At 43.2% G+C, this 22,043-nt stretch overlaps 2 protein-coding genes across 7 annotated transcripts in view; one reads left to right on the forward strand and one right to left on the reverse strand.

The window, feature by feature from the left end:
* Positions 1-19,028, forward strand: part of baz (par-3 family cell polarity regulator) — a 49,431-nt gene extending 30,403 nt beyond the window's left edge. The window contains exons 1-9 of one of the 3 annotated variants that reach the window (XM_032440312.2): positions 8,346-8,830; positions 11,430-12,908; positions 12,975-13,160; positions 13,808-14,406; positions 14,594-14,899; positions 14,966-15,645; positions 15,714-16,248; positions 16,954-17,043; positions 17,189-19,028. In XM_032440312.2, the coding sequence (XP_032296203.1) occupies positions 8,651-8,830; positions 11,430-12,908; positions 12,975-13,160; positions 13,808-14,406; positions 14,594-14,899; positions 14,966-15,645; positions 15,714-16,248; positions 16,954-17,043; positions 17,189-17,720 (4,587 nt within the window). In that variant the 5' untranslated portion in view covers positions 8,346-8,650 and the 3' untranslated portion in view covers positions 17,721-19,028. Of the gene's footprint in view, positions 1-8,345; positions 8,831-11,429; positions 12,909-12,974; positions 13,161-13,807; positions 14,407-14,593; positions 14,900-14,965; positions 15,646-15,713; positions 16,249-16,953; positions 17,044-17,188 lie in introns of those variants that run through there. The other 2 variants (XM_032440313.2, XM_002059615.4) reach the window with 2 other exon arrangements.
* Positions 19,029-19,575: 547 nt separating this feature from the next.
* TTLL1A (Tubulin tyrosine ligase-like 1A) lies at positions 19,576-21,810 on the reverse strand. Of its 4 annotated transcripts, none has more exons than XM_002059616.4 (5): positions 21,333-21,810; positions 20,664-21,246; positions 20,252-20,592; positions 19,721-20,192; positions 19,576-19,650 (listed from the first exon to the last, which is right to left on the reverse strand). In XM_002059616.4, exons 1-4 carry the CDS (start codon positions 21,644-21,646, stop codon positions 19,844-19,846), a joined length of 1,587 nt encoding a protein of 528 aa, XP_002059652.2. In that variant the 5' UTR covers positions 21,647-21,810; the 3' UTR covers positions 19,576-19,650; positions 19,721-19,843. The 4 variants fall into 4 exon arrangements, with proteins under 4 accessions (XP_002059652.2, XP_032296206.1, XP_032296207.1 ...); XM_032440315.2 differs by having other exon boundaries at positions 20,664-21,257; positions 21,333-21,545; XM_032440316.2 differs by having other exon boundaries at positions 21,329-21,545.
* Between the last annotated feature and the right edge of the window lie 233 nt (positions 21,811-22,043).

Here is a 22,043-nt window from a genome sequence, read left to right on the forward strand (position 1 = left end):
GCTTTTGTAGTTTTTCTTTTTTTAAATTTTTTCTTTTTTAAAGTTGTTTCTTTTCTGTTTGTTGCTGTTGTTGTTGTTTGTTGCTATTGCTGTAACTCTAAGTGCACTTTATGAGACGCCATTTAAATGACGACATGCCAAAGAAAGTTATTTATTTATGTGTTTTTGTCCAAGCTTTTCCATGTTCATTCAAAAGCTACACCAGCACGCCATCAAAGAAGGAATATATGTGTATGTTTTTCGTATAAAACAATAAAAACAACAACAATAACAAAACTGACTGCCTTATCAATGCAATCGGCCAATATAATCCGTGACAGGCAATTTGTTATGACCAAAACATAACAATTTGTTTTAAGTGCCTAAACGAATCCATCGCATTCCAAATGATTCCAACACAACCCATATATCTATCAGAATTAGATGTTGTTTAGCTTGTTTTGTTGATCAGCGGGGACATGCTTCATGTTATTAAGTATTGTGATGTCAGCGAACGGAGTAACTTAAAACTGTTGTCGCAACTCGTCAGATTTAATTTCAGTTGACTTTTTGGTTCAATATTCGTGAAACGGATTATGCGAATATTTAAAGATTTCGCAGAAAAATAAATAGACATGATATAATAATAAATGAATAGCTGCTGTACGAAATATGCACAAGCGATATAAATCGTTGGAAAAAGAAGCGCTACCAGTTTACGGATGTTGCACACAGAAGAATAACAAAACATTTGCTCTCGCGAGAGAGTAACTGCTCAATGGGGAGAGGCATTAAAAGATTACGGAAGTCGCACAGAGAAGAATAGCAAAACGTTTGCTCTCGCGAGAGAGTAAATGCGCAAGAAAAGGCCAGATAAAGATTACGCATGTCGCACATAGAAGAATAGCAAAACGTTTGCTCTCTAGATAAAGATTACGGATGTCGCAAACGGAAGAATAGCAAAACATTTGCTCTCGCCAGAGAGTAAATGGGCGAGTGAGAGCCACACAAACGCGGAATTAGACAAGCTGGCTGGCATAAAGCAAATCGATTCGAAGTGGAAGCATTTGAAAATGATTTTCTCCAATGCAGCTTCTTGAGCATTTTCAGCGAATTAGTGAAAGCTTCATTGAAACGTTTGTTAAATAATTAAGTATCATTCATTTGCTGGCATCTGAAGATTGTCTATACTTGATGCGCATAGCCGCAGGCAGGCAGTGAAGGGAGAAGCGGCGGTTGCACGGAGTGTTAACTTCATTGATCGATTTATGGTGTTTATGTTTGTTAGCGAAACTTGTTTAGTCATCGTCATCATCAACAGCTAACAACTTCATCGGCTTGGTTCCTCTTGGTGATTAGCGCTCCACAAGTTCTTTAGCGTCTTAATGTTTTCGTGTAAAATATTATGTTCCCATATGGCACCTGCATGTGGCATACCGGCCAGATAGCCGGTCTGGTCGGCCCGGTCTAACTGCTCTGCCAGCTGTACCGGGCGTACTACTGCTCGCTCGGCCCATTGTTCATCTAGTCTTATGGCAATTAAGTGCACTTTCATATGAAAGCAAATGGAAAAGAAAAAAAAAAATGAAAAATAACCAGAGCAAAAGTTGATGAGCCGCTAAGTTAGCATTAGCTTAGTACCCAACACGGTGCTCTCCATATGCTCTATGGCCTCCATTAGAGATGAGCGCGTGTCCGATAGTTCTGACACGACTCAACTTCTTTAGCTATACAAGAACTTTCAACCATTATATAGTTTCATTTTCTGTAAACACACTTTTCCTTCTTATTCTTAAATTGTCTGTATTAAATCGTCTAGATTAGACTTTCGTGTCACGAACGAAAAACACGCTCCACGTGCCCAACTCTATGCTCCAGGGTCTAGACTCTGTACAGTTTTACTTCTGGCCCTATGGGAACCACCGAACCACCACCCAAGCGGACACCTTTAATTTTTGCCCTGTGATCGCAATTATGGCCGCGCTTTCTTGTCCATTGCATTTGTTGTGATATTCATACGGTATACAAATATGTCTCTGTGGGCTTGTGTTTGTGTCAGTTGTTAGATTTTCACCGCTTGTGAAATGTTTTATAGTTGGTTTTTCATTTTTTCTTTTTGTTGCTTGTCAATGGCAGCGACCTCGACGCGTCATTGTTTCATATAAAAAAAAGCTGGAGGCTTACCCACAACAAATGCCATTGTGATAAAAGCGTTTGGCTAGCCGCTGACTAAGCTCTACACCACCCACAATAACTAGCACACACCCACCTGAGTGATTGTGCGTGTTCAACTAGCAGTTACCCTGTACTCAGAGGGTCATGAATTGATTGTTGTTCGATAGCATTTGCGGATAATGCTGCATTCGTTATACAATTTGTGGGATATGCAAATATGTGTTCACCAAGTTTCAAGATGGAATTTCTATAAGAAAGATGTACAAAATGTTATACGAAACATTATTTTTATGCCTAGAACTTTAATATCATACACAAATAAGATGGGATAAGTCGCACTGTGCGGGTTATTTCGATTGAACTTGTAAGTGTTGTACAAAGCGCAGGACTTGTGTCTCTGTACAACACTGTTCGATTGGACTTTTACTACACTATTACGTCAATTGAACTAATTTGACAGATATCTTGAGAGAAACCGATCTCTCAATATGGACTCTGATAACTCAATTATGTTAACTATACTTAATTCATTAACTACATTGTCACCAGATCCTGTACAATCTGAAACAATCTCAGTCTTATGTTTCTCGTCATATACCTTCCAGAAAAATCCCGCTTTATCTTTTGGTTATCTTAACCAATAGTCGTATATAGATGTATATGGCCCATGGGTACATTCAGTCACAAGTTCTTATGAAACCCATTTTGTGTGGCCAAGTATGTTAAGGTATTTAGTACGTGCAGAGGTATTTAATCTTGAGCATTTCCAAGATAACTGTTTCTTCTTCATTATGTTATGCCTGCATTTAATACCCGACTATATTAGCTTCATATAATTTGTACACATGTCTGATCGGGAGACAATGAGGCATTGAGGCATGGCGACTACCATAACTCACTTTGGCCATTAGAAAGCGTTGACATTAATCACCTTAAATGGTAAATTCACTTGCCATTGATAATATACATATATGTGTTTTATACCCTTGTCGAGGGTATTTTAATGTGCTCATGACATTTGTCACGCACGGAAGGAGACATCGTAAGAGACCCCTTTCAGTATACGTTCCTGATCAGCATCGACAGTCGTGTCTTGAAACTTTGCATATGTTCGTCTCTATGTTGCAGGCAGTATATAAGTCAGCGCCTGCCGGATCGGAGCAGTATATCATATAGCTGTCATAGGAACGATCAATCGAAAAGCAGTTTCTTGTATGGAAAACTCCTTTGCATATCAACTTGAGATGAGCAACCCAAGCATATATTATTTAAACTATGCTGCCAAATCTTATTAAGTTCGTAATACTATACTATATATCTCTGTGGAAAGAATCGGTCGAAAGATGACCAAGATAATTTAAGGGAATGCGCCTAAAAGAGTATCAAATCTTCTTGATTTCTTGCTCTTTTTTTTTATAGCTGCGCATTGTTGGTCGCCGCTGCGATAAGCGAGCGGCATAGATTAAAGTTTAGAAATTATTTCATACCTCATGGCCCAGCGCCAATGGGCCAACAAATTGTGATCTAGTGTTCGGTCCGAGCTGGACTGATAGTATGAAATGCGTTCTCGGCTGTTTCTGTCAAGAAAGAGAGCTAAAAGAAGTATACGAAAACAGGCTGCGCCACGAATTGGCCGCTAATAATAGCTAGATATTTTGATGTCCCGCTAATCATATGCACATCAGCCGGGCTTGCTTGTAGATAGATCTCTGGCTGAGTTTGGTTACACTGTGTTTGGGCGTGAAGCTGTGCCTGGATAGAGGCCCGCAGCTGTTCCTTTCACTTGGCCTCTCTCACACACGCACACACAAGCAGATCATACGAGGGGTGTTCCATTGGAGAGTCTGCCCTCTTGAGATCGAGAGCGGAACCAGTTGGGTTGTTGCATGAAATATGTCTTTTATGCCAATATCGCTTTGTATTCGAGTATTAAAAGTAAATTTTGCACCAGCAAAAACTAACCATATGGGAAGGCCTTTTTGACTGTTCTCTTTGTACAAATTTAGTAGCTTTCTACAATTTCCATATTATTTAATATATCTTTAAACTTTCTGTTGTATCTTTAAACTAGTCATTGCTCGCACTTCTATATTATATAGTTCCATAGGAACAACCGGCCAAATATTCTGTTACCCAAGAGGCTTTTAGAAGGGAAGATATCCTTCATAGAAATAACAAGACTAGCTCAGCTCCGGCTAGAGTACATAAAGTGACAATGGAGGATGCGAATTGGCACATTCGATTTCGATTTCGCATTTAATGCACTTCTTGTTTTGTTTTTCTGTTTTTTTAGTTGAGTTGAGTACAGCGCAGTTGATTGTGGCTGTGGCTGTTGTACTTCATGAGTGCACCTCGTGCACTCGCACTCACATTCACATTCGCACTCACATTCGCACTCACATTCATGCTTGTAGCTAACTATGGCATTATTTGAATCAACAAACAGCGAAATGCGCTCGTTGCATGCCTTTTTGCTACACTTCATTATGTATCTGTGTGTGAGTGTGTGTGTGTGTGTGTGTGTGTATGAGTGTGTGTAACTGGTGTGTGTATTTCTCCTGCCCCCTTTTGCATAATGGCAACATGTAATTTGGCCTTTCTTTTCGCTGGCTTGCATATTTCTTGGCCGACGTAGCTGCCTCTGCTGCTGTTGTTGTGGCGACGACGACGTTGTCGCTGGCGTCGCTGGGTTGTTAAGTCTGATTGCAAATTATTATGGATAGACTGACGGACCACCAGAGGTATGCAGCAGGCCTCGGTCTCAGACGATGGCGGCAACACTCCCCACTCCACACTCAAGGGTGTGGGCGTGTCTCCGTTCGCTAGTTGCTTGGCTTTTACTCCTGCTCCTCTTCCTCTTCATATAATTTTCATACATTTTTTGTTTCCCCCTGTCTTCCCATTTTTCATATCACAAAAGTTTTTATGGCAATTTATGCTAATTTACGAGTGCGCACATATTTTTCTGCTTTTGCGCTCACAAATTTTTAATTAATTTTCAAGCGCCTCAGTTTAGCTCCTCCCAAAGAGGTGGGCAAGGGGGAGCAGAGGGTACGCTTCACCGTGCCTATTGTCAGTTCATTATGATATATAGAAAAGTATATGTTATATTTGCAGTTCACTGTAATTGTGCAGTTTGTATGCATGAAGCGTTCTCGTGCTATGAGGAAGGATTTCGTTCTCTTACCCAATTAGTATTTCCAACGTGTAGCTCTAGTGTTGTAAAAGGATTTAATGCGCATAGAAAACAATATTGTTATGCTAATAAATATTCAAGCGAATAAAATGGTTTGTGAATACTCAATGAACTGACAACACGGCTGGATACAGTTTCCATAGAATTTAGCGACATTTAAGCAAAAACAACATACAAAAATATTTGATAAAAATATTAAATTATGCCTATGGAAATACGAACACAGCTTTAACATGCAACTGGTTCATTGTCTGCCGAGTTTTGTTGCAGTTGAATAACGATTTTGTGAGTGATTGATGAATGAATGAATGAATAGCCAAATGACTGTTGTTTTTTTTTTTTTTTCTTTTTTTGGTGTTGTGTTTTTTTTTTTTTTTTTTTTTTTTTTGTTTTTCTATTATAAGCTTCTCTAACAATTTGTTTGTAAAGCAAAAAAGTTTGACACTGGCAATTATTTATTGGATATAACAACTATACCCTGTAGTTGTGCAGCAAAGGGTATGCATCGATTGTATAAATGCATCTATCAGGCATTGCCCAGGCTGCAGGGCCCAACAATATACTCTATGCTGCGGCTTAGAGTTTGAACCAGCTTGCTGCCAAAAACTCAAGTTTTCATATATTTTCAATATGTTATCAACAAAATTTAATTTGTAATAAACAATTGCCCACTTCTGCTGAAAATATTGCTAGTCGTAAATATTTTCATATAAAAATTGCGGGCTACATTTGAGCTATGCCCCAAAATTGGCATCTACCAAATATGTTTAGATAAATCCAATGATTGGGCCTCAAGTTCTTGTAATCAGTTTTTGAACCAAAAATTACGGTTCGGTGCGGCTTTTAGCTGAGCTGCTTTCTAAGCTAACTTTCGATTGGTTTACGGTTCGGTTTACAGTAAAAAATAATATTAAAGCTTCAGGACTGCTGTGCTATCCCCTTATAAAGTTATTTCAAATAAATAAACTAATCTTTGTTAATGGTGAACCTTTTCGTGAATAACTTAATAGATTTATTTTAAAGCATATCCGAATATATATTTCAACAAGCGACTGGGCAGACTTTCTACGAGTCTTGTCTTTGCTTCTTTCTGCTCCATCATTTGGCTAGTTATTGCAGCGTATTTAAATGCCAGCAAAGCCGGGCGTACTTTTGCAACAAACGGCCAAATAAACCTTTGCCTGTGTAGACAGCTGTAGAGCTGTCTGCTTGTGTGTGTGTGTGTGTGTGTGTCTTATACCTTAATTGGCACCGTTTTCTTTCTCTTTCTGCTTTACCTTTTCATTACCTGCTGTTTACGTCGAAAATTTCTAGTAAGCTTTCTAAATCGCTAGCTCCCTCGCCCCCAGAGACAGAAGCTGTGAGTTTTATGCCTCAGTGCGTTTGCAGCGCCACCAAATTGATGTCTATTGTTGTTGTTGTCGTGCGTCAGTCAACGTCGCCGTGTTTATTACAGGTGTGTCTGAACAGGTGCATAATCAATGTGAATTTCTGTGCGAATTGAGCGCAAGTAGCTCGCCTTTGCAGCCTCCCCCACTCAGCTGCTATTGTCAGTTAATTTATATATGTACATCTCAACATGCTCTTATATAGTTTTCCTTATATATATGTATATCTAAATGCCTCTCGCATTTTTAATTTAATGCAAACCATGCACGACATTCACAGCTAATGCAAATGTGGGAAAACTAGACCTGAAAGCGTCTAACAACGTGCATAACTGGCAGTTAACATTAAAGTAGAACATGTTGAGCATCGGCATTATCCTGTAACCTGGTCTAGCGGGCCTGAGTTAAAAGCACCAAAAAAGTTTTTAATACTAGATAATCTGTAGTGGCTACTCTTAAGGAAATATATGGGGCAAGGTGTGAGAGATATATGTCTTAAGTTCTAAATCGCTAGATTAAAATAGAAGACGTATTCAAAAATACAAAAAAAAAAAAAAATAATAAAACAATTAAGCGTGCAGCAGTCGCAACTGCCCGCCTAGGGAATACCCTAGAAATACAGTTTGCGATACGCGCTTGTTAGCTTTAAAACGAAAGATACTTGAAATCTATATATGCTATTCTAGAATATGCTACATGAAAAATTTGCTGACTCTAGATGCTCTCCACTCTTGATGCTGACCCATAAGTTATATAACTTATTTCATGGGAGTTGCTTCCTTCTGCCTGTTGCATGCATTTACACAAAAACATGATACCCTTCTGCACCATTTCCAATGGATTCAGGCTATGAAATATATATATTTGACAAAACCAATATACTCTTTTGCACCTTAGCGGACAGAGTATAGCAGGCTTTTCTAGATCGAATGAGTTACATTTTAAGTTAGCTTGAAATACTCGCTAAATATTTGCCCAACCAAAAGGAGTATTTTTGAAGGTTTTTCCACCGATTCTCTCAAAGTTGCAGGCTGTTCAGGTTTCGGTTGAGGAAGAGTAGAGAAGAAGAAGAATACATGTGAGCTTTATATACCCTTTATATGCATACACTGCAAAATGTGGTGCATTTGTTTGTGTTTGCTGAAAGTTTATTCACACCTAAAACGTGTATTTATAGAGAATCGCATGTGTCAATCCAATTCAATCAATAAATAAATGTCTTAAGTATACAAAATTATTCTGAAATATAAACTAAAAGAAATGTTCGTTGGAAATTCAAGATGGAAATGTGAAACATTTACATCATTTGGAATGAACTGATTTTCCAAGCTATCAGGTTAACAGCGAAAAGTACATGTTTCGATTGTATATTCAATGATGAATAATTTCAATTTAGTTTCGATTGCCGGGGATATACGCGCTTGGCTACTGCATTGATAAGGCTGATTGCATTGATAAGGCAACTTGTGTGTTGCCACACTCGTAATTGCGTCATCGATAAGAGCGGAAAGGCGCGCGTGCCCAACAACAACAACGGCTACATTAACAAATAAAGTGTGACTAATAACAATATTATAAAAAACAAATTTATATATGTTACGATAATTCAGAGTTCCGAAACAATGTTCCTCGACGTTTTACGAGTCGCGCGTTTAAATGGCAATGCCAAATATAATAGAAACGAGCTGCGACCAACTGTGACTTTTGCCCAAAGTGTGTAAAAATGCCAACTAACTCTAACTAACAATAATAATAAAACTAATATACAAATTAAAACAACAATAAAAACAACAACAACAACAAGAAGAAGAAGAGCGACTACAATAAAATTAACATTAACACAAATCGTGTGCTAAGCAAATAAAACCAAAGATCAACGCGGGCTGCGTTTAGGGAAGAAGCCCCCCGGAATATGTTCGACGTGCCGCCCAAGTGTCCAGCGCTGGCTAACAAATTGAGCGGCCTCTTTGGCTGGCGCCACACCTACAAGGTGGCCGCCAAGCACGAGGGCATACCCCATGGCAACCTGCACAAATCCTACTCTCTGACGCTGCCCAAGCGGCCACCGTCGCCGAGCTATGCTTGCGTGAAGGTAAACTCTAGCCCTAATCTCTGACCTGAACAGCACGAGCTAATTCAACTGTGACACACAATCAAAACTTAACTCTTTTGGACATTTCCCATGATAAGACACGCCCACACACACACACACACACAAAACCGCCCACATAGTTTGCTCCACATACATATGCAAATGTTTATGATATACGATCCATTGTTTGCCCATCGACGCATCATTTTCATTGACAAATGACCATAAAGAAACAATCAACCATTCAGATATGTATTCAGATATGAGATATCAACAATGGGCAAAATATGAAGAATTTTTGTTATAAAAGCACATTCGTCAAATTCAACTCAAAGTGAATTGATTTTAATATTTTTTTTAATATAAACAAACCGATAAATCCGCTAGCATATCGATAACACATTTTATTGCTACTCTAAAGTAAGCTTTATGCCGATCACATTATGCATCCATGTTGTTCACTGTAAAAAATGTTATCAAGTATTCTAAATATATACGATTGCTTAAACAATTAATTCTTTTTAAATTATCAATAATCGATATATATATTTATATCAATTGATTATTCGATATATTTTCATCTGATCATACGATCATACCTTTTATAAATCGTCGAATCGAAGCATGGGTATTGCTTTTATACCCTTGCAGAGAGTAATACGCTTTCGTCATTGAATATGTAAGAAAGGGTAGAAGACTGGTTCGATGCCAAAAAAATTAATCATATTCTTGATCGGTATTAAAACACAATTCGACATAGGAATGTTTGTTTGTTTAAAGCTATTGGCAGAAAACTTTGTTTAGATCTGAATTTTAAAGTGGTTCTGATTGGAGCACCATATCATAGGGCAGAATTGGATGATAGTCAAGTTTTTGTATGAAAAACATTTTAATTTTAAGATATTTTGGGTTCAATATATGCCTAACATATGAGAAAAATCTTATAAACATAAAAACTCTATAAATCTCTATAAGAACTCTTCCTTATTTTTCTGCTTCCGATATCCTAACCAAACGTTTGCCTCGAGAGGCTTCACTGTATGCCTCACATATAAACAGAATCTTTACAACATCGGACTAATATATTATGGCCACTATATATAGCTTCTATCCAAACAATTGGTCGAAATAAAGCCCTGCTACGCCAACTGCCTTTAAGAGTATTTAGTTTTCGACTTGTCGTTTTGTCCCCCTTTTCCTCAAATATTTCCAATATTATAATTTGCTTTATTGCTTATCGTTAAAAATACATTTACGATTAAACTTAAAATAAAAAAAATTAATTAAACTGTCGTCGATATTTGGAGTTATCAACTTTTCGTTTTTGATAAGTTTTTAACCGCTTTTTGCACACGGTGCGGTTGGTGAAACGGAAAATGAACAAAAGGAAAATCAATTTGTTTTCATTTTTTACTCTCGCTGCTTCAGAATCGATAAAGTGCATAGTCGGCCACGCTCTTTGACCCATAAATCCAAGAACAGCAACAACCACAACCACAGCCATAACATGGCTTAGTTTTTTACCTCTTTGTTGGGGGCGCTGTCAAAGCTGGCAAGTGGCGAAAATTAAAAGCGAAAACTAGAAAACAACCTTCCAAATTGTTGCGCCAAGTTGACGTTCCAGTTCTCCAGTTCAGGGAGCGAAGCGCACGCTCTGCTGCTTCCATGACTGGTTTCATGGCATGATGCAATTGTTGTTGTTGTTGCTGTTGTTGTTGGCCAGTTTTCGGCATTTGGCATTTGTGTGTTTGGAATTCAATGGCCAACTTGATTCGGTTTGCCGTTTTTACGTTGGCCTGCTGCAATTTTCGTTTTGCTTTGGGAGGCTGGAGGTCGTCGCTATTCTTCAACGTCTCTAAATGGTTTTCCCAAGCGGCTTATGGACGGCACCGAATCACCTGAGCTGCGTCAATGACTCAACACATGGCCAATTGGGCAATTGTCTTTCGAGGCCCGGAAGCGTTAAGCGCGACTTGCATTCTCCCAGGCTCGTCTCCGGCTTGAATTGGCTGCGATTGTGTCTTTGTTGCTGCAAAAACGGCTGCGCCGAAGCAAAGTCAGCGATACGTAGAGAGTATGTAGACGTTCCATCGCTTGTGGTTCGAATCGTTTCAAGAGCCCACAACATGAGTGGATGGAAATCTAGCGCTACTAGAGCTAGAAATATGCAAGCGGAACTAGCTCATAGAATGTTAACGAACCAGTAAAGTAGTTCAAGAAATGTTAAGCCAAGAAATAACATTTATTTTGCCAATAACTGTATTTAAATATAACTCTACAAGTTCACATTTAATGACCAAAAATAAGTCAATTAAGAACGACATATTGGGAACTAGCTCTTTTGTTGCTCATACCAAAATAACGGTTATGGAACCATGAACCACTTTAAATATTATTCGAAATATTTTCTAGTAGTGAACTAGTTTTACAGCCAATAAGTGGAACGAGTTCCAAATTCTGTTGAATTTTCAATAATTAAAATTGCATTATGTATAATATATTATTTATATTATATTATTTATATTTATATTATACTAATTAAATATATTTAAGAATTCGCATTAAGGCTCTTTCCTATTTGCTCTTGTGTGTGTTTCAGGAAGCGGACTCCTGGGTGGCCGTGCATCATCTGCAGACGCAGTCGGGCATCTTGGATCCCGATGATTGTGTTCGCGATGTGGCCGACGATCGGGAACAGATATTGGCCCACTTTGAGGACTCTGGGCCCGATCCGGGCGTGCCGCAGGGCGGCGGCGATGGCGCCTCGGGCAGCTCCTCGGTGGGCACGGGCTCGCCGGACATCTTTCGCGATCCCACAAACACAGAGGCGCCCACGCGCGATCTGTCCACGCCACACATTGAGGTGACCAGCACCACGTCCGGCCCGTTGGCCGGGCTCGGCGTGGGCCTAATGGTGCGTCGCAGCAGCGATCCCAATCTGCTCGCCTCGCTTAAGGCGGAGGGCGGCAACAAGCGCTGGTCGGCGGCAGCGCCGCACTATGCGGGCGGCGATTCGCCGGAACGACTGTTGCTGGACAAAGCCGGTGGCCAGCTGTCGCCACAGTGGGAGGAGGAGGACGACACTGCGGCACAGTTAAAGGAGCAATTGCTGCAACAACAGCAGCAGCCACAACATGCTGCTGCTGCTGCAACGGGCGCCCATCAGCCATTCGCCCGCTCCGGCAGACTATCGATGCAGTTCCTGGGCGACGGCAATGGATACAAGTGGATGGAGGCAGCCGAAAAGCTGCAGCACCAACAGCACCAACAGCCGCTGCCCACATCGCTGCCGAACAGCGCCTACTCCAGCAAATCGCTGCCGCGCGAAAGCAAACGCAAGGAGCCGCTGGGCCAAGCATACGAGTCCATACGCGAGAAGGACGGCGAGATGCTGCTCATTATCAACGAGTACGGCAGTCCGCTCGGTCTGACGGCCATGCCGGACAAGGAGCATGGCGGCGGTCTGCTCGTGCAGCACGTGGAGCCCGGCAGTCGGGCCGAACGTGGCCGTTTGCGTCGCGAGGATCGCATTCTCGAGATCAACGGCATCAAGCTGATCGGCCTGAGCGAGTCCCAGGTGCAGGAGCAGCTGCGACGCGCCCTCGAGTGCTCCGAGCTGCGTGTGCGCGTCCTACGCGGCGATCAGCAGCGTCGCCAGCAGCAGCGTCGCGACTCCAAGGTCGCCGAAATGGTGGAAGTGGCTACAGTTTCGCCCACACGCAAGCCGCATGCCGCTCCGGTGGGCACCTCGCTGCAGGTGGCCAACACACGCAAGCTGGGCCGCAAAATCGAAATACTACTGAAGAAGGGGCCAAATGGCCTCGGTTTTTCGGTGACCACCCGTGACAATCCGGCGGGCGGACATTGTCCCATTTACATCAAGAATATACTGCCACGCGGCGCTGCCATTGAAGACGGCCGCCTGAAGCCCGGCGATCGTCTGCTCGAGGTCGACGGCACGCCCATGACCGGAAAGACCCAAACGGATGTGGTGGCCATTCTGCGCGGCATGCCCGCCGGCGCCACGGTGCGCATTGTCGTCTCCAGGCAACAGGAGCTGGCCGAGATGCCCGTTGGCGTAAGTTCTCTTTCGTTTGTCAATTTCCGTCCACTTGAGATGAAACTAACGACCTTATGTTTGCAGCCGCCGCAAGCGGAACCAGTCGAGAAACCAGCACCCGTTGTGACAGCTCCCGCTTCCGCTCCGATTCCGGTGCAAAAGTCGAGCAGCGCCCGTTCGCTTTTTCAACAGCAGCAGCTGCAGCAGCAGGCACAGCTCAATGAATCTCAGCACTTTATTGATGCGGGCAGTGAGTCGGCGGCTTCCAATGTAAGTGATTTGTTCACGGAACTAGTTCCGATTGATCAAGTTAGGGTAGATATTAGATTCTAGTTAATCAGCTAGATCAGCAAAATAGAGCTGGTAGACAGGTTCAAAATGGCTAACGTGTACTAGATCCATTGTAGCAGCTGTTCCAGTTCCAATGATTCCCTAAGAAGCTTTAAAAATATGCTGTATACCAGCTGAAAGAAGGAACTTTTATATTGAGTGCTTCTGAAGGGAACTAGCTCACTTATTTGTAATACGAACTAGTTCATGAGGAGCAATTGGGTAGAACTAGTTCTGTGTTTTCGGATTAAAAAGTCTCTGGCTTCATTTGGAAATGGTATTTGGATTTGAAATAAAAATAGGACGTGATCCAGCTCATTTTAGACGAAATTGACATAAGCTAACTAGTTCATTCATTAATTGTGAAGGATTCAAGTTCATGAAAAGATCTAGTCCATAGGATGGGGCATTAAAAAATCCAAAATTTCGTTTGAAATTGAATCGTTGAACGCATATATAAAAAGATAGCGGATCAGAACCAGACGAACTAGTTCACCTCGAATAATACCCTATAATTTATTCAGCACAAGCTGTTATTATTTATTGCTCTGCTTAACTAATCATCCCATTCCTCCCTGGCAACACAGGACAGCCTGCCGCCAAGCAGCAGCAGCTGGCATTCGCGGGAGGAGCTAACTCTACACATTCCTGTCCACGATACCGAAAAGGCTGGCCTTGGGGTCAGTGTGAAGGGCAAGACGTGCTCCAATCTGAACGCCTCCACGCCCAGCAGCAGCAGCAACAGCAGCATGAAGCACGACGGTGATCTGGGCATATTTGTGAAGAACGTGATCCATGGCGGCGCCGCATCACGGGACGGGCGCCTGCGCATGAACGATCAGCTACTGAGCGTAAATGGTGTCTCGCTGCGCGGCCAGAACAATGCCGAGGCCATGGAGACACTGCGTCGCGCCATGGTTAACAATCCGGGCAAGCATCCGGGCACCATTACCCTGCTAGTCGGACGCAAGATCCTGCGCTCGGCCAGCTCCAACGATATACTGGAGCACAGCCATAGCCATAGCAACAGCAGCAGCGGCAACAGCAACAGCAACAACAATAACAACAACAGTAGCTCCAATGCCAGCGACAACTCTGGCGCCACGGTCATCTACCTGAGCCCTGAGAAACGTGAACCGCGCGGCAGCGGCAACGGACCAGGCAGCTCCGGCAGCGATATGAATAGGTAAGACTCTTGGTGGGGAGCCAAGGTACTTAAGTAACAATTATCAGAGGTTTTTCTGCATTGTCGGGATGCAGTCGTGACTAGTTGGTCAGGTCTGGTTCCTGCTGATGAATTAAACCTGGTGGAATCGGCCTTGGCATGATTTGAGTACATATAACAGATAACACACCCGCACTTTCATTTCCAGATGGAGCAATCCCGTTTTGGATCGTCTAACCGGTGGCATTTGCTCCACAAACTCAACGCAGCCAACACAACAACAACAAAAGCAACAGCAGCACCTGCAGCAGCAGCAGCAGCAACAGCAGCTGCAATCGCAGGCGCAACAGCGCCGTTTGCCACCGCCCCCGCTGGGTGGCAACAATGCGGGATTGCGCAACGAGAGTTACTATATGGCCACCAATGACAACTGGTCGCCGGCGCCGCTGCAGCTGCTCAATGGGCATGGCAACACGGCGCTGCTCATCGAGGACGATGCGGAGCCCATGTCACCGTAAGTTGCCGCCTTCAGTTTGACTTGACTCTTGTTAATCTTATTGCTTTTGGCACCTACTTGCAGCACGCTGCCAGTGCGCTCACATGATGGCCAGCACTGCAACGCGAGCAGCGCGAACACATCGCAGGCGAGCGCCGGCCTGGGGCAGGGCGGCGGAGGCGGCGGAGGCGGAACGGCACCCGTGGCGGGCAGTTTCGATGCCACATACTCGTCGCAGCTGAGTCTGGAGACGAACAATTCGGGCGTGGAGCATTTCTCGCGCGATGCTTTAGGCAGGCGCAGCATCTCGGAGAAGCATCACGCGGCGCTGGATGCACGCGAAACGGGCACCTATCAGCGCAACAAAAAGCTGCGCGAGGAGCGGGAACGCGAACGCCGCATTCAGCTAACCAAATCGGCCGTCTATGGTGGCTCCATTGAATCGCTGACGGCGCGTATCGCCAGCGCGAACGCCCAAATGGCAGCAGCGGCGGCTGGCTATAAGCACGCCAAGACCAACTCCCATATTGAGCAGCGGGAACAGCAGCTGCTGGCCGCCGAGGCGGAGGCGCGCGATAAGCTGGGCGACTTGGGCCCCTCGCTGGGCCTCAAGAAGTCCTCCTCACTGGAATCGCTGCAGACCATGGTCCAGGAGCTGCAAATGTCCGATGAGCCGCGGGCTCATCATGCGCTGCGCGCACCACGCGGACGCGGACGCGAGGATAGCCTGCGTGCCGCCGTTGTCAGCGAACCGGATGCAAACAGTGAGCAGCAGCCCTGCCTGGCAGCAGATTGAACTGATCTCGATTAACTATTTGCAATTTGCTTTCAGAGCCGCGCAAGACCTGGCTGCTCGAGGAGGGCGATCACGAGGGCGGCTTTGCCTCGCAGCGCAACGGACCCTTCCAGAGTTCCCTCAACGATGGCAAGCATGGCAGCAAGTCGCGCGCCAAGAAGCCGAGCATATTGCGCGGCATCGGCCACATGTTTCGCTTTGGCAAAAATCGCAAGGATGGCGTTGTGCCCGTCGATACCTATGCCACATCCTCGATTGTATCCTCGACGCCGCCAGCAACTGGCCAGCCCCACCAACACCAGCATCAGCATCAGCAGCAAATCCCAGCCGCTGCACTTGCCGCACTGGAACGCAATGGCAAACCGCCAGCGTATCAACCGCCGCCGCCGCTGCCAGCACCAAATGCAGCTGGTGGCGGTGGTGCAGCAGCAGCAGTGGCAGGCGTTGCAGCTGCCACAGGAGGCGGCAACGGCGGCACCCTTAACAACGGTGGCATACATCAGAATGATATATTCAATCATCGCTATCAGCATTATGCCAACTATGAGGATCTGCACCAGCATCAGATCAGGTGAGAGCCTGCTTGCTTACATTTGCCTCATTTCCCATTTGTTATGCTACATTTCGTATGCATTCGTTTTATCTATAAGTATTCATGTTTAAGAGGTGCTGGCTAACATTTAAATATCTTTCGGTGCGTATACATATTTGTTCTAGGGTCTGCTGTGGTATTGTGCCAAAATATGCCAGAGTAGAAACCTGAAGAAATGAAAATGAGACTTGGCTTAAGCCCAGCAAGATTTGAATATTTATTTGTTATAAGAAATATTTTTTTATATAAAGAAAATGTAGCTAGTATGGAGTCTGGAGAAAATATCAGAATTGGTATTGAGAAAGGTTTCTTTTTTTTCAATAATTTACAAATCCGAAAATTAATGAAGTGTATTTGGTCAAGTTCTGGGCTGCGTAAGTTTGTCAGACCTGTTAGCCAGAAGTTGTTCTTTGCTTATATTATAGGTTGCTTCAACAGATCTATTTATGTGGCTATAACTGTTATGTGTTTGTGTATTTATTAACTCGTTTCTGTGTCATATATTTCTCTCTCTTTCTACTCTGTGTACCGTGTACAATATATGTTCGTTTCTCTCTTACTTGTTCATACACTACTCACACAACAACAACAACATCAACAACAACACTGCGACAACAACAACACACACACACACATCATGTTCATACTCAATATTAATGCATTAACCAACACTGGACACGACAGCGACGGCGTTCAAGAGACGCTCTCGGAGTCGACGATCGAGTGCATGCGACAGCAGGTGATCCGGCAGCGCATCAAGGTTGAGGCCGAAAGGTAACACACAAACACACACACATACACACTCTGACTAACACTCAGCCATGGTTTTGGATAACATCTGCCGCACCACACACACGCACACACACATGCAGCTCACATTTGTATTATATGCGAACCTATGCTTTGTACGCTTTTGCAGTCGCCGTCATCAGCATTACCATTCGCAGCGCAGCGCCCGCTCCCAGGACGTCAGTATGCATTCCTCATCCAGCCCACAGCAGCCACCACTGCCGCTACCCCCCTCCGCGGCAGCCGTTGCCGCCGCACATCAGTCACATCAGCAATCCAACGGACTGCGCCCCATGAGCAGCTACTACGAGTACGACACCGTGCAGCAGCAGCAGCAGCGCGTCGGCAGCATCAAACACAGCCATAGCCACCATGGACACCACAATGGCAACTCTTCGTCGCCCATCAGCGTGAATGTGGCACAGCCGCACTGGAAGGCAGCCGCACTCAATGGCTATTCGCCGGCATCATTGAACAGCAGTGCACGCAGCCGCGGACCGTTTGTCACCCAGGTGACCATACGCGAACAGACCGGCATGCCGCAGACGCAATCGCAATCGCAGCCACAGCAGCCCACCTATCAGACCGTGCAAAAGATAGCGACAGCGCAGTCGCAATATGGCAGCGCTGCCGGCGCCCAGCCGCATGCGTCCAAGGTGTGACTATAGGTGCTGGCGCATGCGCGCGCCACACGCGACGTCCTCGTGGAGGGCCAGCACAGTCGCCATTCGGAGCTGAGCGAGGTGGAGGTCTTCTACTATGCCACCGAGTGCTGACTCATTCCACCAGGCGGCTGAATGGGTGGGCGAGGGCACCGATGGTTGACGGGGGGGTTAGAGGTCGCGTGTGAGTCGCAAGCGGCCGGCAAAAGCAAGCAATCAACTGGAAAGCAGTTTGTTTATTTTTTTTTTGTTTTATAAATATAAATAAAATAAAATGAAATATAATTTTTTTTCATCATTTGACAAGGGCAACATACCCACACACACACACACCCACACACATATGCTTATAGTTAAGCTCATTAAAAAATACATTACACAATGAAAGTATTCCACGTGAAGCGCATATTGAAGAGCAATAAATGTTACTTTATAATAAACAGAATAATTATACAAATATCAAATATTAAATTAAAGCAAGACAAAGTGTTAATTTAAAGAAGAAACCAATGCACTGCGCTTAAATTAAGCTAAACATTTATATTGTATTAATCGCTAAGTCTAAGTCAAAGACCATGTAAATAATTATTAAATGTAGTTTTTATTGTGCGCGCACTTAGGATGAGAGTTAATTGAATAACGAAATATCATTTCATATGACAGCTACATACAAATAGGCTGCATTCGAGTCGCAAAAAACTTCATTTGTTCAGACATTTGTTAATATTATATACATATACATATAGCATATACAAATATATATGCTAGATTAAAAGCTATTGGCTTGTATACGATCATAAAAATACACTTTCAATTGTATTTTTGGCGCTTTAACTAAGCCAAAATCATGCTGTAAATATATATAACTGGCATACACACGTATATATATTTAGACATACGCATATAAATCTACACAAACGTTTTTTTTTTTGTTCGTTTAGCTTTAAAGCAAACGCCATTTTGTATGCAAAAGTAAAAGTTTAAAAGTAAAACTTGAAAGTCCCAATAATTTTTTTTTGTAATCTATATATATATATATATATTTATATATATTATGATGATTATCATATATTGAACTAAGCTATAAATATTACTTAATTATGTGTTAGCATTAAACAAATGTTGTGCAGCCAAAACTGGCCCCGACACACAACATTTGGGCGCTTACCGAGACAATTTCATATTAGATATCGTATAATTATAAAATCATACACATACGCTACATATTGTAATAATTGTGTATTTTGTATATTGCAAAATTCTGTTGCGCATTAAATGACTAAGTTTCAATATAATATCAAAATAGGAGCGTTGCGTTTCCCATTTTGTGTGAATCCTTGGATCTAGGCTATGATATATGTATATGTGCTCTTTTGTGTGGATCTTTGGATCCATAATCTCTGATATATACAATATATGATGCATCAAAACTAAGATATCGGTCAATGTGAGTGCTAAAATCCAAAAAACCTTAAGATTTTAATCAGATTAGATGGGGCTAAGCAGTAGAAATATGCCCTTATAATGAATTGTTATTTAAAGAACATTTGATTTCTGTTCTTCTGATAGTTTTACCCTTATCCCTTGTAATATGGCTAAGAAATGTTTAGTTTAATTTCTACAAATGTAATTCAAGCATCTGCGAACCCAAAATATTCTTGATTAGGACGACGAGCTGAGCCAATCTAGCCTTGTCGCAGAACGAGTTTATCATTTTTTTGGTTTTGGTCAATCTCGCTTGCCTTTGAGTATTGGTATCTAGATATCTTTATATCTAGAAAACCAATGCCATATAGCGACTAATCAGTCTATATGTACTTATAGATATCTATATGTATATGAAAAAAACTATAAATTAGTATTAGGAAAATTTTGTGAACAACTCAAAACAAATATCAAAGTCTCTCATTATGTTGTTGTTGAATTGCCACTGAAATCAAATTTATTAACATATAACGCGTAAAAATGGAAACAGTTAAAGGCTTATTTCACGTACTTACCCACCGCGGAATGTGATTCAACGTGGCTTTGAGTAACTCACGAATATGTACGCAAAGAGCCAACAACAAATCGTGTATCTGATGCCTCAGACTAATGTCAGGACTTAGGTGCCAGATGCTTGTTTATTTGGACACACGCTTGGTTAACTTTGACTTTTTGACCAATACCTTGGTATCGGCGGACTTTTTGTTTTGAGCCTGCTTCTTGAGCACTGATGTGCCAGAGGCCAGCTTGAATTTGGATGCCACATTGGAACCTGTGATTGGAATAGCACCGCTCACCAAACGCCTCACAAAACTTTTATTCTTTCGCTGTGGACCAGCTGCTGCTGCTGCTGCTGCTGCTGCTTCTGCTGCTGCTGCTGTGGGCGTGGCCAAATTGCAGAGCTTTTGCTGCTTTGGCAGCTCAACAGGCGTTAGCAGGGTAAAGTTCTTCAGGGAGTCCTGGCTGGGCGTCTTGGCCCACCGTTCGCTGGTTAGAATATGGGCGAGACTGTTTGGACACAAATGGAAATACATTCAAATACTCACTCGGGCATTCCGCTGGGTGGTATTACCACATCGAGCACATTGTCAATCAGGCGCGTCTTCAGTGTGCAATCGTTTTTGGTCGTTGAGTGTATTGACGGCGATGTATTGATCTCGATAAGCCACGGCTTCAGATTGTTGTCGATAATGATATCATAGCCGTAGACCTCAAAGCAATGCCGATCATTGGCCATCACCGGCGCCACAGCGTCCAAAGAATGGCGTATCGTCTCGGAGATACGGCGAGAGAGCTGCTTTGAAACACCCTCGCCACGTATGCTGTCCAGATAGAGACAGAGATTCTGCATGGACCACTTGCCGCCGTGTATCGTATTGTACTCTTTCTGAACAGGTTATGGATCATTTAGCTGGGATCAGAGATCGGAATTATAGACCGCTGGATCGCACGACTTACAACATTATTCTTCTGAATGCTAACATTCGTGAGATGCATGAACACATTGTCGATTTCGGTCTGGTCGTATCTCTGGGTGCAAAATCGACAAAAGCCCTCATTATACAGATATGCCTTTATCGGATTGAATGTGGTGACCAGCACGTAAAGGCGCAGATCGAATTTCTTGCCGCCAATCAATAGGGGATTATCAATGTATTTGGAGATGACGCAGGTGTCGCGATGAAAGTGCGGATAGAATGTGCGCGCCTCGTAGGCAAATCTCTTCAGTTTGGACAGTTTGTTGATCAAATAGATGCCAACACCTTGCGATTTATCGGAGGGCTTAACAATCCAAGTGCTGGCTGGATTCTTATGGAACTCCTCCACAAACAGATTGTAATCGGCGGGCAGTACAAATGTCATGGGTATTATATCTAGATGCATATAGCGCGTGCCACCGATGCCCAGTTTTGTATTATTTGGATGGGTCTCGGCCAGTGCGTCGCCCTTTCGCTCCAAGTCCTTCCGATAGCGTTTGATGTTCTTAACCAACAGATCCTTGCGCGATAGCTCCATCGAGTTGGGAAAGTGATTGATCATTCTGCAGGAGTTCTACATTTACATATACATCTAGATCTAGATATCTGGATATCTATAGCTATAACTACACATGTTCCACATACTCACTGATCGGAACGCATACGATAGGGATGATCGACCCCAAAGATGTAGCGACAATTCTGGGCGCAGGCCCAATACAGATTCCATTCGCCATCGAAAGCGGGCACCTTGTGCCAGCCCCTTTTCTGAAAATTGTTAATCAGCGCCGTCTTATCACAGTCGGTGCTATAGTATACACAATGGCGCTCCTTGCGGGGCCAGGGTCTTTCCTTGGACACCAGCCCAAAGACCGGCAAGGGCAGCTTTGTCTTGCTGCTGCTGCTCTGCTCCGCATCTCTGTTGTTGGTGATGCTTTTAACCTTTTTAAATCGACTTTTCATATTTGTAACTGGGAATTTTCGCGATTTTCAATTTTGAATTTCACGTTCGGTCGTTCCAAAATGTTTCAAAATGGTACTAGATAATTAACTATTAGTAAACCGAATTTTTAATGGCCTTTTACTAAGAAAACATGTGCTCTATCTATATATTGATTACTTATAATACTGAGTGTTATTTTCTCAATTAAATTTGAAAAATTATACGGCCTGCTGCCTCAATGGAAAAAAGGAACACACACAGCAAAAAGCTTGCAGCAGAGTTGAGGCCAAAGAACAAATGGCCTTGCATGGATAGAAAATTTGTATTTGCAAGTAAATCGAAGCTCCTACTCAAGAAATTTAGAATCAATTAACCAGCCCAGTTTCCCACAAAAGCCACCGAACCGAACCGAACGGA

The sequence above is a fragment of the Drosophila virilis genome, chromosome X, assembly GCF_030788295.1.
Source record: "Drosophila virilis strain 15010-1051.87 chromosome X, Dvir_AGI_RSII-ME, whole genome shotgun sequence".
NCBI classification, from domain to species: domain Eukaryota; kingdom Metazoa; phylum Arthropoda; class Insecta; order Diptera; family Drosophilidae; genus Drosophila; species Drosophila virilis.

Coding starts and splice junctions, on each gene's coding strand:
- TTLL1A (XM_002059616.4), bottom strand. CDS start 21,646: ATGAAAAGTCGATTTAAAAAGGTTAAAAGCATCACCAACAACAGAGAT. Junction 21,247..21,332: donor TATCGTATGCGTTCCGATCA/GTGAGTATGTGG, acceptor GAACTCCTGCAG/AATGATCAATCACTTTCCCA. Junction 20,593..20,663: donor GCATTCAGAAGAATAATGTT/GTAAGTCGTGCG, acceptor TAACCTGTTCAG/AAAGAGTACAATACGATACA.